The sequence below is a fragment of the Xylocopa sonorina genome, unplaced genomic scaffold, assembly GCF_050948175.1.
Source record: "Xylocopa sonorina isolate GNS202 unplaced genomic scaffold, iyXylSono1_principal scaffold0059, whole genome shotgun sequence".
Taxonomy (NCBI): domain Eukaryota; kingdom Metazoa; phylum Arthropoda; class Insecta; order Hymenoptera; family Apidae; genus Xylocopa; species Xylocopa sonorina.
In genome coordinates this window covers 334626-348061 of record NW_027490130.1, presented here as the reverse complement: position 1 = coordinate 348061, position 13436 = coordinate 334626, and the positions used below count along the sequence as shown (strand labels likewise).

General features: G+C 37.8%; 1 protein-coding gene across 1 annotated transcript; it reads right to left on the bottom strand.

Annotated features, from left to right (window-relative positions):
* Positions 1-644: 644 nt before the first annotated feature.
* LOC143432214 (uncharacterized) lies at positions 645-12207 on the bottom strand. The gene is made up of 2 exons (XM_076908983.1): positions 12049-12207; positions 645-1618 (listed from the first exon to the last, which is right to left on the bottom strand). The coding sequence occupies exon 2, from the start codon at positions 1611-1613 to the stop codon at positions 645-647; it is 969 nt and encodes a 322-aa protein (XP_076765098.1). The 5' UTR covers positions 1614-1618; positions 12049-12207.
* Positions 12208-13436: the final 1229 nt, after the last annotated feature.

The following is a 13436-nucleotide window of genomic DNA, read 5'->3' as shown; positions in this document are numbered from 1 at the left end:
GCTACTCGTTAAGCTTTTACGAATTTGTTAATTAATTAACATACAAATACTGATACTTCATAAATAGGAATTGTACATTTAAAAGTGGGTCTCGTACGATTAGCCGATTAGTAATGATACGTTTCAATTAAGATGTTCACGGTTGTTGCTTTGGTTGGCATCGTGTTGTTTCACATTCTACTCATTTCGTACGGCGTACTTGAAAAGTTAAAAATACAATGTACAATTTTGTCCTTTGCTATCGATCACTTTACACGATCGATCTCTTTCAACGATCATCTCTCTGTAACTGGGCAACGATCGATTACTACTTAATCGAGGCAACATTTCTATCGAGTTTATAAAATCCTGTGTTTCACATTACGAATCACATCGTCCGAATCTCCTCACGGTTACTTCTAAGGTTGCGCACATTACGCAATAAAGGGCGGTAATGACCAATTCAGACGAGAACCACGAATCGATCGGTTTCTCTCTCTCTCTCTCTCTCTCTCTCTCTCTCTCTCTCTCTCTCTCTCTCTCCCTCTCCCTCTCTCTCTCTCTCTCTCTCTCTCTGCGAGCCCCTCTCTTCATCTTTGTTTCGAATCCATCATAATCTAACAAACGAGCCGGCAATTCCTAGGTTTCGAGGACGCTCGTTCCCTTCATCGGCTTCGGTAATAAGAATCGTGTTGCTGGTAGTCCGGATACAGGATAGGCTGACGCGGCAACGGTGTCCCGTCCGATTTCAGGAGGAAAAAGCTGGCAAGCTTGCCGTTGAACACGTACGGTCCTTTGTCCAGATTGTTCACGAAATCGTCCGGTTTGTTGATCGGCTTTAAATTGGCCTGCCACTGATAGATCGACGTTGGCTTACCGTTGTTCACAAAGTCCGCCGACAAGCTGTCTAAATTGGTGATTGGGCTGTCGGTCGGTTTCTTGTTCGTCTTCTTCTGCCAGTGATAGACGGAGGTCGGTTTCCCATTGCTCACAAAATCGATGGGCAGGTTGATGAACGGGTTGGCTGGTTTCGGTTTTCCGGGTCTCGCGTACGGAGTGTGAGGCCTGAGACTGGCGGTCGAGTAGGTGGGCGGTTGCGAGATGTAGCCGAATCCTGGGACGAACATGTAGGGCGCCGGTGGCAGTCGTATGTAAAATATGTCGCTCTCTTGGAATCGATTCAGATTGGCTCTGGTCCTTCCGACGATGTCCGAATCGTCTTCCATGCTGTCTTCGAGGACGTAAGCTGCGTTGGAGAACGGTGGCTGCTCGACGATTGGGTGATTGATGAAAATGGCTTTGTGCTTTCGAGTCCTCTTGGTTATTTTATCTCTGGCTTCGTTGAACGGCTTCGGCGAACGAGGAGCGTCGTACTTGTTTCCCGCCTGTTCATCGTGGCCACCGAGCGATACTAGCGTCAAGCCTTTCGAATCTTTCGTTCCACCGTCGGCCTTCTCTGATTGCTTTTTTGCCGGCTGATTCGTCGCGTCCTTGCCGGTGACAATCTCCGTTTCCGTGGAAACTGGAAACGCATCCTTGTCCCGCGGGAACAATCGACCGTTCAGAGTGTCTTGAAGTGGTGTTGCTGCGACTGACGCTACGATGGAGAGCAATAAAACCAGCGAGCTTCTCATGATGACTGGAAGAAACGAAAGAAATTTCATTTTTTCACCTTGAGCCAGGAGTGCCTATTACACATATATTACACATATGTATGTAAAGAATAGTGTGACGATAAATAATAATAGAATCGAAAAACATCACTGAAATTGATACTTCATTATTCGCTTTTTCAAAACTAGCTTCGCGTTCTTTTCTTCTTAACGAACGGACGTACGCGTACCATAGAATTACTTGTAATTCCTCGGGTTTAATCAGTCATTTGGAATTATAGCGTAAAAATGAATAAACCACGAGTAGGTAAAGGTTTGTTTCTAATATAATTTCGTTCGAAATACCTATACAATTATTTCTTAATATTACTGAGTGAACGTTTCAGTATTTTTAGAAATGTTTTGATTTGAAACATTCCATTCCGAAGAAACAGAAAGCTCAGAAATGAGAATTACAGTGGTGTCTGTGAAATTAATATTAACTATATAAAAATAAGAGTATAGATGTAAATGGCAAGTAAGAAACGTGTAATTGATAGCAGCTCTCGAGACGAGTGTATCATTAACGAGTGAACGAAAGCAGAGCTCGCTTGCCACCCTACGGGTGGTGCGATTCGTCCTCGTTACAGGCACCGGCTATTATCCTTCTCAGCGACGTTGAATAAATCACGTGTCCCGGTGATAGCATATGCGAAAACATAGAATAAGAAGGAAAGAGGAAAGAAAGGGATTACATAGGTAGATGCGGCATTCAGCCTTTGCGCGTGAACATTTTCCGCGTCTAGGTTTCTTCTGTCGTGTCGCGCAGCGATGCTGCGAGCCAACGGTGGAAAACGAAGACACCAGGAATGGTAATTGAAAGCGGCTCATAAAATTGTTGATTTCTCATCTCCGGACGTAATATGCAGACTGTAATTCGTTTATTAGATTTTGTAATTCATATTACACCGCTTACCTGTTGTGTTGGCGATACGTGTAATTGCAACCCTAATTGCTTTATGGCCGATTGTTTATCATTAATTACTGTTTTCTGTTATAGCATATGCATTCGGAATGTTTTAGTGACAGGTAAACGTTTCCTAATTGAAAACGTTATTTAATCGCAATATCGGTTTTTGGTGATCAAGTAAAATATTTTACTCGTATCCTCATATTAAACGCCTGGAGTTGATTCAGTTTCATTTTGCATACCAAAAGAGATCGTGGAGTAATTAAAACGAAGCTCAAGCCTGCGTAAGTTGGCTTGAATCAGGGCATTCGATTATGATGCAATCTTTTCGACAATTTTCACATTGTAATTAATATAATCAGTGTGTATCTGATCGATTTAGAGGATAATTGCGATCCATCAGCGTTCTAATTAAGCACCGGTTGATTGTTACACGATACCTTGTTATTATCGATGTGGGTTTTGTTTTACCTGAACTAAACCACTGTCAGTAAAGTAAAGTAAACGGACCATAATGCTTCCCTTTGAGCGTGATGCAGTCAAGTTACCGACATGCAGAAACTTGCGTTACCAGCATGTGGTCTTATTGCACTTGTTTCCCTTGATATATTTCGACGAAGAGATTTGCTGCAGCAGATTTCTATCATTCTATAATAATAGATTTTGCACGACAATTTCAGTTAGTCCTTGTCCCAAAAACATTTCACTCTCCACAATTTGTCTCTTAATTTACATATATTGCAAAATTGTAACGGATAAGAAGACCATACTGCCAATAGAGCACGACCGAAAAGGGAGAATACCTTAAAGTAAGCTATCCACTTGTTCCGTGTCCTTAAATCGTATCACCATTGCGTACGGTGCAACAATTGCCATTTACGTTGACACGCAACGATGATTCGATGCAAAGGTAAGTAACAAAATGGATACATGATTTAAAGGTGGATATTCATATTTTGCTTATCCTTATATCGTCTCAGATAGTATCAACGTATCAACGTGAGCAGCAATCGTTGCATCGTCGCGTATCAAAATGCGTGTATCATCGCATCACTGGACGAAACGAAAAAATGATTACCTTGCCGAAATTAAACGTTTGGTACGTATACATATGTATATCTGTTTTTATGGGTACCTTTGTGAGAAATGGTGTTATAAGCCAGCTTGTGGCAGGAAAGACGAGACGAGACATCAGGAATCTTGCGGGATGATGGGTCTTCAACGAGGCGTAGAATTCGCTGCCCCGTTAGCTCTTGGTATTATTTTAATTATTCGAAACATGTAAGTAAGATTTTTAAGCTTCGATATATTGAATAGAAAGTTATGGGATAATGGACAAATCGTTTTGGTCGTGCGTACGTAATTTAATCGCTGTTTATTCATACTTTTTCTCAGTGAATTTAATTTGATATAATACGATTGACCGAAGAAGAAATTTGAAATGTAATGTCAACGATTCTCCACTTTCCCTTCAATCATTAATATACAGGTGTTGTCATCGCGTCACTTCAAATTCGTCTACGTGTACATAGGATTTGATTTATAATATTTTTAAAGCATTTGATACATTTCTTTCCTCGTACTTTGAAGAGGGAGAGATTAATGGGGAAATAATGACAAACTCGACGCATTGTTGAACTGAATAATTGTAAGTTAAAGCATTGCGAGTGCAATCATTGAAGTGGAAACCAAGCCATTTCTTTCCACGATTTCGACATCGCATCGAACTGATGGAGGTACGCAGTTGGTGAAAAACATATGGTATGTAACGAGTTCGAGACCTCCACTGACTTTTTCTGATGCTGGCCACGTGATTGATTGCCAGGATTTTCATTATCAAATGAAATGGTCGCGAAAACTACTGTGCACGGTTAAACGTGCGCGTTGCCATTAGACACGTAAGCTTTGTAATGATACTTGAGGGTTAAACTTGGTATATCGTTTTACATAACTCTTTTATTTCTATCCGTGTGATAATTTCATCGAAAGCATGCCGTAAGAGAAGTATGCTACAACATAAAGGTTGTTCAAAACTAACCCATTCACTGCCAGACAAATTTAAAGCGTCTTGCTCTGGGTGCCAAGGTTCTATTTTAAGGAAGACATGAAATTTCATAAAATCTATTAATACTAACTTATAAATATATTACTGAAATGGCATTTACAGATCACCCTTTCTAATAATTCCTAACTCAAACAGCTATAAACTTATTCCCTGACCAATTGCAATTAATCAAAAATTGTAGCGCAAGCTACGAGATATCTCGTAGTCGGCAGTCTTGGTAGTTGGCAATGAATGGGTTAAATTGATTGATTTCTACCAATAACAAGAATACAAAATAAGATATGATCATTATGGACACGCGCGAAATGCAGAAATCACATTAGATACTAGACGAGAATTAAGGCAATATTTTATGCAAATATTTTACGCTCTTTTAATATTTCCCAGATCGCGATCGATCCCTGTTAGTCCGCTCAAGCATCCCTAATTATCCAATTTTACGGTGCTGACTTCCCTACTGCACAGCCTTAATATTCGCACAGCGTATATGCTGCATGGGTATATAATCGAGCACTGACAGACCAGAATTTTTCATAGTCTGATTCATACTGTGCTCGAAAAGATACGAGCACGTGTTACAACAACGTCTTTGCGTCTAAAACTATTCAGCTCAAAAGGTTCTTCCCCGCCTTCAACTATAATAAAATATTCTATAGTAGAATAATGGAACGGTTAGCGTACCGAATAATAAATACTAATTGGCAACTAGATATTAATGAAATCAACTACTGGGAAACAGAGTTATCGGTATTCGTAAGATAAACACTTGCCATTTATCTGTTACAATAAAATAAATAAACAATAAAAATAATGAGTAGAAAGAAAATTAAAAAGGATTAGAAGTAACATGTTAACGGGGTTGGAAACGTATTTGTGGTACGAAACAACTAAATTCGGTATCATCGATATATCAGTGTGATGTCGACGGCGGTAGCACATGGATGTCTTCTCTAACGAGCGAGTTTGCTAGACTTTCACATAATTGCACCTGCAGCCACGAGAAGACTGCGAATAGATTCCTGTGAGATATCCTAATCATATGTGAGTCAAGGTATTCTAACTTCGTACAATGTCCCCCTTTCTTGTCGTTAATCACAGGTAACTATGGGACACATGGATTTCCGAGAGACTCTATCTGATTTCCAAACTATTCTTCTCGAAATTCAATTTTGTATTTAAGAGAAAGAGAGAGAGAGAATACTGAAAATACTGCTCCATACAACCGTAAACTTTTGTATTCAAATTATCACCGTTTATAATGATTGTATAGTACAACTATAACAAGTCCAAAAAATTAATTGATCTTCACTGTTCGAAGCAGTTGAATATTCGGTAATAGCTTTAATTCGATTTCAATTCGAGATTGGAGGCACGACACATTTTTATAATATGTCTAAGTTATACGCAGCGTCGGAATTTAATAAATCAAAGAATAGAGTAACAACGATTAAAATCGTCAGTTGAGTTTTTACATTATTATTGATCCCTTTTGCTGCTATAGATGTATTATAATTGCTATAAAACAAAAGTATACGTATTTATATATGTATTTACATACGCGATATACTTGATTCTTATTGCATGACACTTTTTAACTGTTTGAAAATGTGTGTTATCTATAATATATTATAGAAACAATGATGAAAGAAGCAAATTAGGATTATTATGTCTATTATTTCTTTTAATGTTGAATTAAAGATAGGTTTATTAAGAAATTGTACACCTGATATGGTATTCAATTCAGTAATAGTATTCCGACACGTAATTCCAAAATAGCGAAAGGGTTGTAACGCTCTTTACGGTGAAATTAGCAACCTATAGGTTTTTCCCCGATATTTAGCGCTCCGCGTAAATTTCTGTGAAAACTATGAAATCGATGTAAACATTATACTCATTGAAAGAGAGAAATATATGGTAAGTTAGTAATCAACGTGGATTTCTATCGATGTTACAATTTACACGCGAATTAGGGATCGTCATAAAAAGTCGTCATGCCCATTAAAAATCGTCGTGTCTAATCTCGTTGTTAAGTCGATTTCACGCAAATAAGCGGTTTCGGTAAGAACAGGGGTGTCTTTTCAATGAATGTCGAACCAGGCATGCCGCTACTTTTTCTTTATTTTTTTTCTAATACGATTAGCTACTCGAATGATAGCTTCTCAATTAGGAGCATAACTCTTGTCGAATCCAAACCGAAGTTATATATGTATGTATGTATGTATGTATGTATGTACATCAATGGAGAGAAACAACGCTGCGACGACTCGTTTCAACAGTTCTGAGACGAACACGGAGACAATGTCATGCTGCGCAGACCCAGCGTTACGACAATTCGCACAAAAATTCTGTCGAATCGTGCCGTATCTTTAACTTTTTGGATTCATTATACCCGGTGCGTATCGTTATCTCCTTAGCTCGAAACTACTATACATATATAAAAAAGATTGAGAAATGGCATGTTCTTCCTGGGTCGAGCTTATATCTCGAACGATACTATAATATTACATCTAAACCGAGTTAGATTCACGTATTCGTGTCGAAGATTCATTCGCAGCTTCTCTTTTTCGAGAAATCGATCGCCTCCACCTTCCGCCCCTTTCCTTCCTTCTTCGACGATTTGTATTCAGAGCCACTGGGAAGTGAAATTTGAAACCGGTCGGATGTGTTGTTAGGCTACGGGCGTGCGAAAATTGTCCGCCACGCGGCGGTTATCCCATTGTCAACCGGTTCACGAACCATACGCTTCGGAGGTAAGAAACAAGCGTACGATTTTATTCACCGCGTAAGCGATGGAATCCGCAATGGAATTTTCACCTGTTCCTGATCCAACGATTCGGCGAAACCCGATCGATTTCCGCGATTACAATTGATTCTGTTCGCTACGTTTCGATTTTATTCTTTTCTTACGCGAGACATCATTTTCCCATTCGTGGCCACGTTTCAACGAAAAGGATTATTCTAACTATCATCCAGGAAATTGAGTCATGTTCTCTTCTTCGGTTAGTAGAAATAATTTAAATTAGTATGTTTATGATAAGTACAGGCCAGACATGGCCAAATGCTTTTGTCCCTGGGCTGAATCGGAAAAAAAATGATTTCTCGGGCTTGACGAAATATTAAAATTAAACATTAAACAGATCATATCGAGTACAGATGAGCACAAAAAGTTTTCATTCTTTATAACGGTATCTTTTTTCAAACATATACTAGGAGTTAAATACTAATATTGAAAAATTGTCTGCGGACCGTATGTTGGTCATGCTTATATTATTGGCAGATCGAATCTGTCTATCTATCCTTTTTATTTAACAGTAGTTATATAATATACGTAGATAAAAATATTGTAAAATGAGGAGATCTAGTAGTAAGACTATTTAGCTTTACCAAGATGATATGATATATGGTACATTGCGCTAACATTGCGGTATTCATCCTTTTCATGAAAAATAGTGGTGATCGAATGCAATTTTTATCTTGCACACGTTTAATAAAAGTGAACAGAGGTAGTAGATGTGAAATTTAATCTGAATTCTCGATCGAAACGATCATTTCTACGCTAAATATTAATACACTAGTTTCCCAAGCATGTAGGAATAGGAATGGGAATGGGAATGTCGTTGTAAATATTTGAAATATACTTTAGAAATTGGATGGAGGTAGCGCTATAAAATTTTACGGGACGGGAATAACGTTTTGTCCGGCTTAGAAATATGGTATGCTCCTGAGGTGTCGATTGTCTAGTCAACGAAATTCTTCGCGACTTTCCCATGGCATACTCGGTGCTTGAATAACGTTCACGGTGTTTGTCAGTATCGGAATACCAATTAGTAGCGGTGATAAAGATCGTGATCGTCGCGTACAATCTGTTTGAATAATTTTTAAAAATTTTGCATCATCGTATATTCATTTGACAACCCAGTTACTTTCTACTTCGATTATCTTTATTATCACCAAACTCGATCATTTTTTTAATGGTTACTCTTTTCATCGACCATTGCTTCCTTTTCCTCTTAGTTTCTTGGGAAGTCTTGGGTACTTACACGTACAAACGTATCCATAAGAAAATTTTAATCTGCTTAAAAAAATGATCTTATATATGTAATCATAGAAAGATCTTCCAAGTTTCAACTTGAATTTTGATTATTTCAAACATATCTGTCATATTATACATGCAAACGAAAAATTTAACATTTCGTTACTAAATGTAAATCAACAATATTTTGTCTGTTGCCGGTGGCTACGCGTATACCAAACAGATCTTCTGTTCGAAATTCGTTCCACTGAACAAATTACAGACGAGGACGCAAACGACGCGACGTTCAGTTTAGTTACGGTTCGCATCTGGAATTGGGTTGCATCGAATTATATCAAGCGAAACACCTTCTTACTCGAGATTTCTCCCGAAAATTTCTACAAACCTCGAGAGTAGAAGCTAAACAGATTCGTACAACGAGTTGCATAATTTTGCACAGTGCTCTATGAGCGCAATACATGGATGTCGTTTAGATATACATAAAATTACAGGGGTGAAAGTGTTAAGTCCGAGTTCGACGGGTTCACGGTTACCTATTCCGCGGTGTGCTAAGTGCACGAAACGAATCGTTACGAGCATATCATATCGGAATGTCTCATACGGTTATCTACTTGGGTAAAGAAATTGTTAAATATATTATACACGCAATCGAAGACACGGAGCGAACTAAAAATTTCTATCGAGTATCATCTGAAGATTTTTCTATTATTTCTTGAATGCAAGACTGGTTATATTATACATATAAAACATGTAGTATTGTAGATTTAGGTTCTACATATTTCCAAAGTATCTCGACGACAGTAGATGAATAATTGAGAATAGTCTTTCTTAAAAATGAACACTCGAGATATGTACTTTTTATTAATAAAAATGTATTAAATATTTAATACCTTGATTATTAAAAAAAACTCGAAGTTTAACCTGAACCATTACGCTATCTCCAATTTAGCTTAATATGTAGAACACGTGTCCTTAAATTATGTAGGTAATATTCAACGTAAAAAATTCCCTGGATGATTTTAGTACACTATGTCTCCATTCATGTATACATTTATATTTGGTAATTTTTCTCGATTCCCGTAGTTCTAATCTTACCTGATTATCGTTCGATTTTGACGCATTCATCGATCAACTAATTCTCCCTGACAACTGTGGATACCGACGCGTAAGTAGCGCAAAAGAAAGAAGCATCCCCTTGTGACATGGAAATCCATATATTATAATAGAATCGGCATCGTTTCTCGAGTAACACGGCTGCAGCAGAAGCGACGGAATCTGAATGAACTTTTGTACCGGTCTAACATGCGTGCGTTTTATGGAAGAAACGTTTCCTGAAAACGGTGTCCGACAGTTATATGTATAAGTGAAGTGGCTCACATTATCTCGCCGTTAATGTCGTTCATAAAATTCCACGTAGAGCACGTAGACCAAAACCGGAGCAAGACGATAATAAAAGGTATTAAAAAAGAGATCACTGGGTTTCGGGAGCAAAAATTTGATCTGGTAGTCAGATAAGAGGAATTCATTTTCTGGCAGTAAAGGAAAATACGATAATTTCTTATTTTCTTCTATTATTTAAATCTGTATGTGAGAATAAATAATTTTTACAACAGGAAGCAGAAAATAGTCTGGATTAAAACATTTTTAATTGATAGACTCGCGGAAATCTTCGAAAAGTTTCTTAGAGGTAAAAATCCTATTATTGACTTGGGTACTTACACGTACAAACGTATCCATAAGAAAATTTTAATCTGCTTAAAAAAACGATCTTATATATGTAATCATAGAAAGATCTTCCAAGTTTCAACTTGAATTTTGATTATTTCAAACATATCTGTCATATTGTACATGCACTCTGTAAACTTGGAATATCATTCGGAAGCTATATGCATTATACCATATATTATACATAGTAGACTGATTGCTTGAAGATAGATGCAAAGAGGATCAGCTAGATATCATTCTTCCAGCATTGTTGAAGAAAAAGTAACCAATCAAAAATTGTTCATTTCCATTTTATCGCGCTGATTGTTCCAATAATATTAGAATTCCTGTATCCGTCTCCTCTTTCGTTTAATACCAGATTCGTGACATCTCTATATAAATTAGTTACATTTAAAAATTCTAAATCGTCTTCGATAAATCATTTTTTCCGGAACTATGGGTTCGTATGCGGCTCGAGCTGAGCGAACTCGGCGTTGACTTTTGATAATCGCGGCAACTTTAACGGAACGGATGGATAACAATCGTGGTAAAATTGCATTAAACAACGATTCAATGATCTTCCGAGTCCGATTAGACGAGCGCGCACACCGTGGTTACTCGCGGCGAGGTTCTCCTCTCCGTTTTTATTGTCTACAAAATCCGAACTAACAAAGTAGTCTTTGCAGATGTATCGTCGAGGAAGAAATTCAACAAACGAAAAATCGGATGAGAACGCGTTACGACATCGTGGTAAAGAATTTTTTTGCATTCAATTCTCAAACCATTATTCTATTTTATTCTACATATATCACTATTATGGCTTCATACATAGTTAGTCGCGTTAATATAATTCCAGAAATTTACTTTGAATCAATTATGTAACCAGAAATATTACACAAAAAAATGTACAATAGCACGTTACAACGGCATATTTTATTTAAATTTCAGTCAGAAAATTAAAGTAATAAAATTTTTGCAAATTTTACGTCGATGCTGCTCGTCAGTTTCGTATTGGACGATTGTCCAATTCTTCTTTGGCCTTCTTTATTATCGTTTTTATTAATCTTACGGTAGCTTTCATTTCACACGACATCGTGCTCTTATAAAAATAATTAAAATCTAAATTCCGATATAGAATTTCTCTGATATCTATTATAAATTGAATATTTAAGCAACACGATACATAAAGAATCAGATTTCTCGAATTATTACGTTTCTTTAGCTTTCACGGTTATAGACTGTGTATATACACGGTATACACGGTTATACACGGTAATACCCCGTTGCTTGTTGTATATTCATATCGAAATGGAAGTTGGAATTAAATGGTATATTAAACGTGAGTAAACGTGCGTTCCCACAATAATTACATGCCGCGCACATCGGTACAACTGATAGTTCTCTCGTATCTTCTAAATCGATAATTAAAATTAATCGCATTCTGCAAAAAGAATCGAATCTAAATGAAGAATACTATTGCGCGTTAACGTAAAGGACAACTGCCCATATAGAATCAGTCGTTCCTCGATATTTCATATTAGAGAAAACTCGAAGATGTTCCCTCCGTTTTGATGAAAAATCATCTTCGGGTTTCGACTTACGTAAACGAAACACTCATTGGCCTGCCTTGGCGAGTCCTTCGACGTATTCACGCCGTATCGCGTCGAGTAATTACAACCACGGAGAGTTTGCTCACGGTACCCACCTCGTTTATCTTTCGAAGAACAGGATTCCCAGAACACAGAATGGTGGAACTCTCGCCAGTGTCTCTCGAAAGAACTACTTAAAACCGCACTCGCTGCACCCGTGAATGATCACCAACGCTAACGACCACGACCCCATCCGTCTTGTGCATCGAACGAATTTTAATCCCGGTCAAGTGTAACACATCAAAACGATCTCTCTTTTGTTTATCTTTTTTTGTTTCTTTTTCAAAGATGTCGGTTTGGCCGCGTTTTAAAAGATTTTTCACCGACTCCGTGAATCGCGATCAGCTATCAGAATGGAGACTTTTCTTAGGACCGTCTCGTACTTATGTCGCTGCCCCCACCTGTAGAGCGAACGCGCCGCGAGCTTCTCCTCAAGTTCTTCAGCGTTGGACGTTCGAACAACCATGCCCTCCTTTGAACATAGAAAAGGAAATACGTGCCAGAACAGACGACACACTTTCGTACGTCCACCACACTCATTCACGGTTCAACGGTTCACTCTTCCTTCTGTCTCGTCGTTTACGCCTCGTCTTCGTTTTTCAACGAAACGTTCGCGCATCGAGATTCCAAATTTTGATCGATCACGCGACCTATAATACTCTTCGAATTCATTTCAGTTGTTCTCATTTGTCTCTTTTGAAAACTATTGTTTTCTAATGAAAAGTTAACTGAACAATATTTGGATAATATTGGAAAATGAACAGTACTTTACTCGGATACTCAACAATACTATTCGCTATTTACTCTGATTAGTTCTAATCAATAATAGTGGTAACATCCTCTGGGCGTAATTGTTGATGTCACGACACATCGACAGTTTTAGCTAACAAATGATTTACTACGGATTTGAACTCCGGAAGCATGGCTAAACTGGAGCTGTTATTATATTTAGCAATTGATCGGTTTTTACAACGAATACCAATCTTCGGAGGTACGGATAAGAATTGAACGGTTAAATGTGATTCGTTCAGGATTCAAACGGACATTATTTTCGGAGGACGTGCTTCGCGATAAGAAATACCAAATATTCTTCATTCTTCGTATTTCCCCCGAAAATTGAACGACTATAAAAAGATTTTACCGAACACTTCATTGTACTCTATCACTATATCCTGAACGTTAACTGTTCACACGGTTAACAATCGGCTCGCTGAGCCCGTCGCTGACCGACGCGAAACGTTCAATTCCATTTTAATACTACGAGTGAAAGATTACAGTTTCGAATTCTAGAAAAATACCAGAAAGATAATGAATATCGAAACAGTTCAATGTGAAATGTATGTGTATAATGTTATATTATAGAAGAATCTTTGTTCTCATTTGTTCGTATTTTCTTAAACGTTTCATTTTTAATTATATTAATTGTATTTGCTAATACACGTGG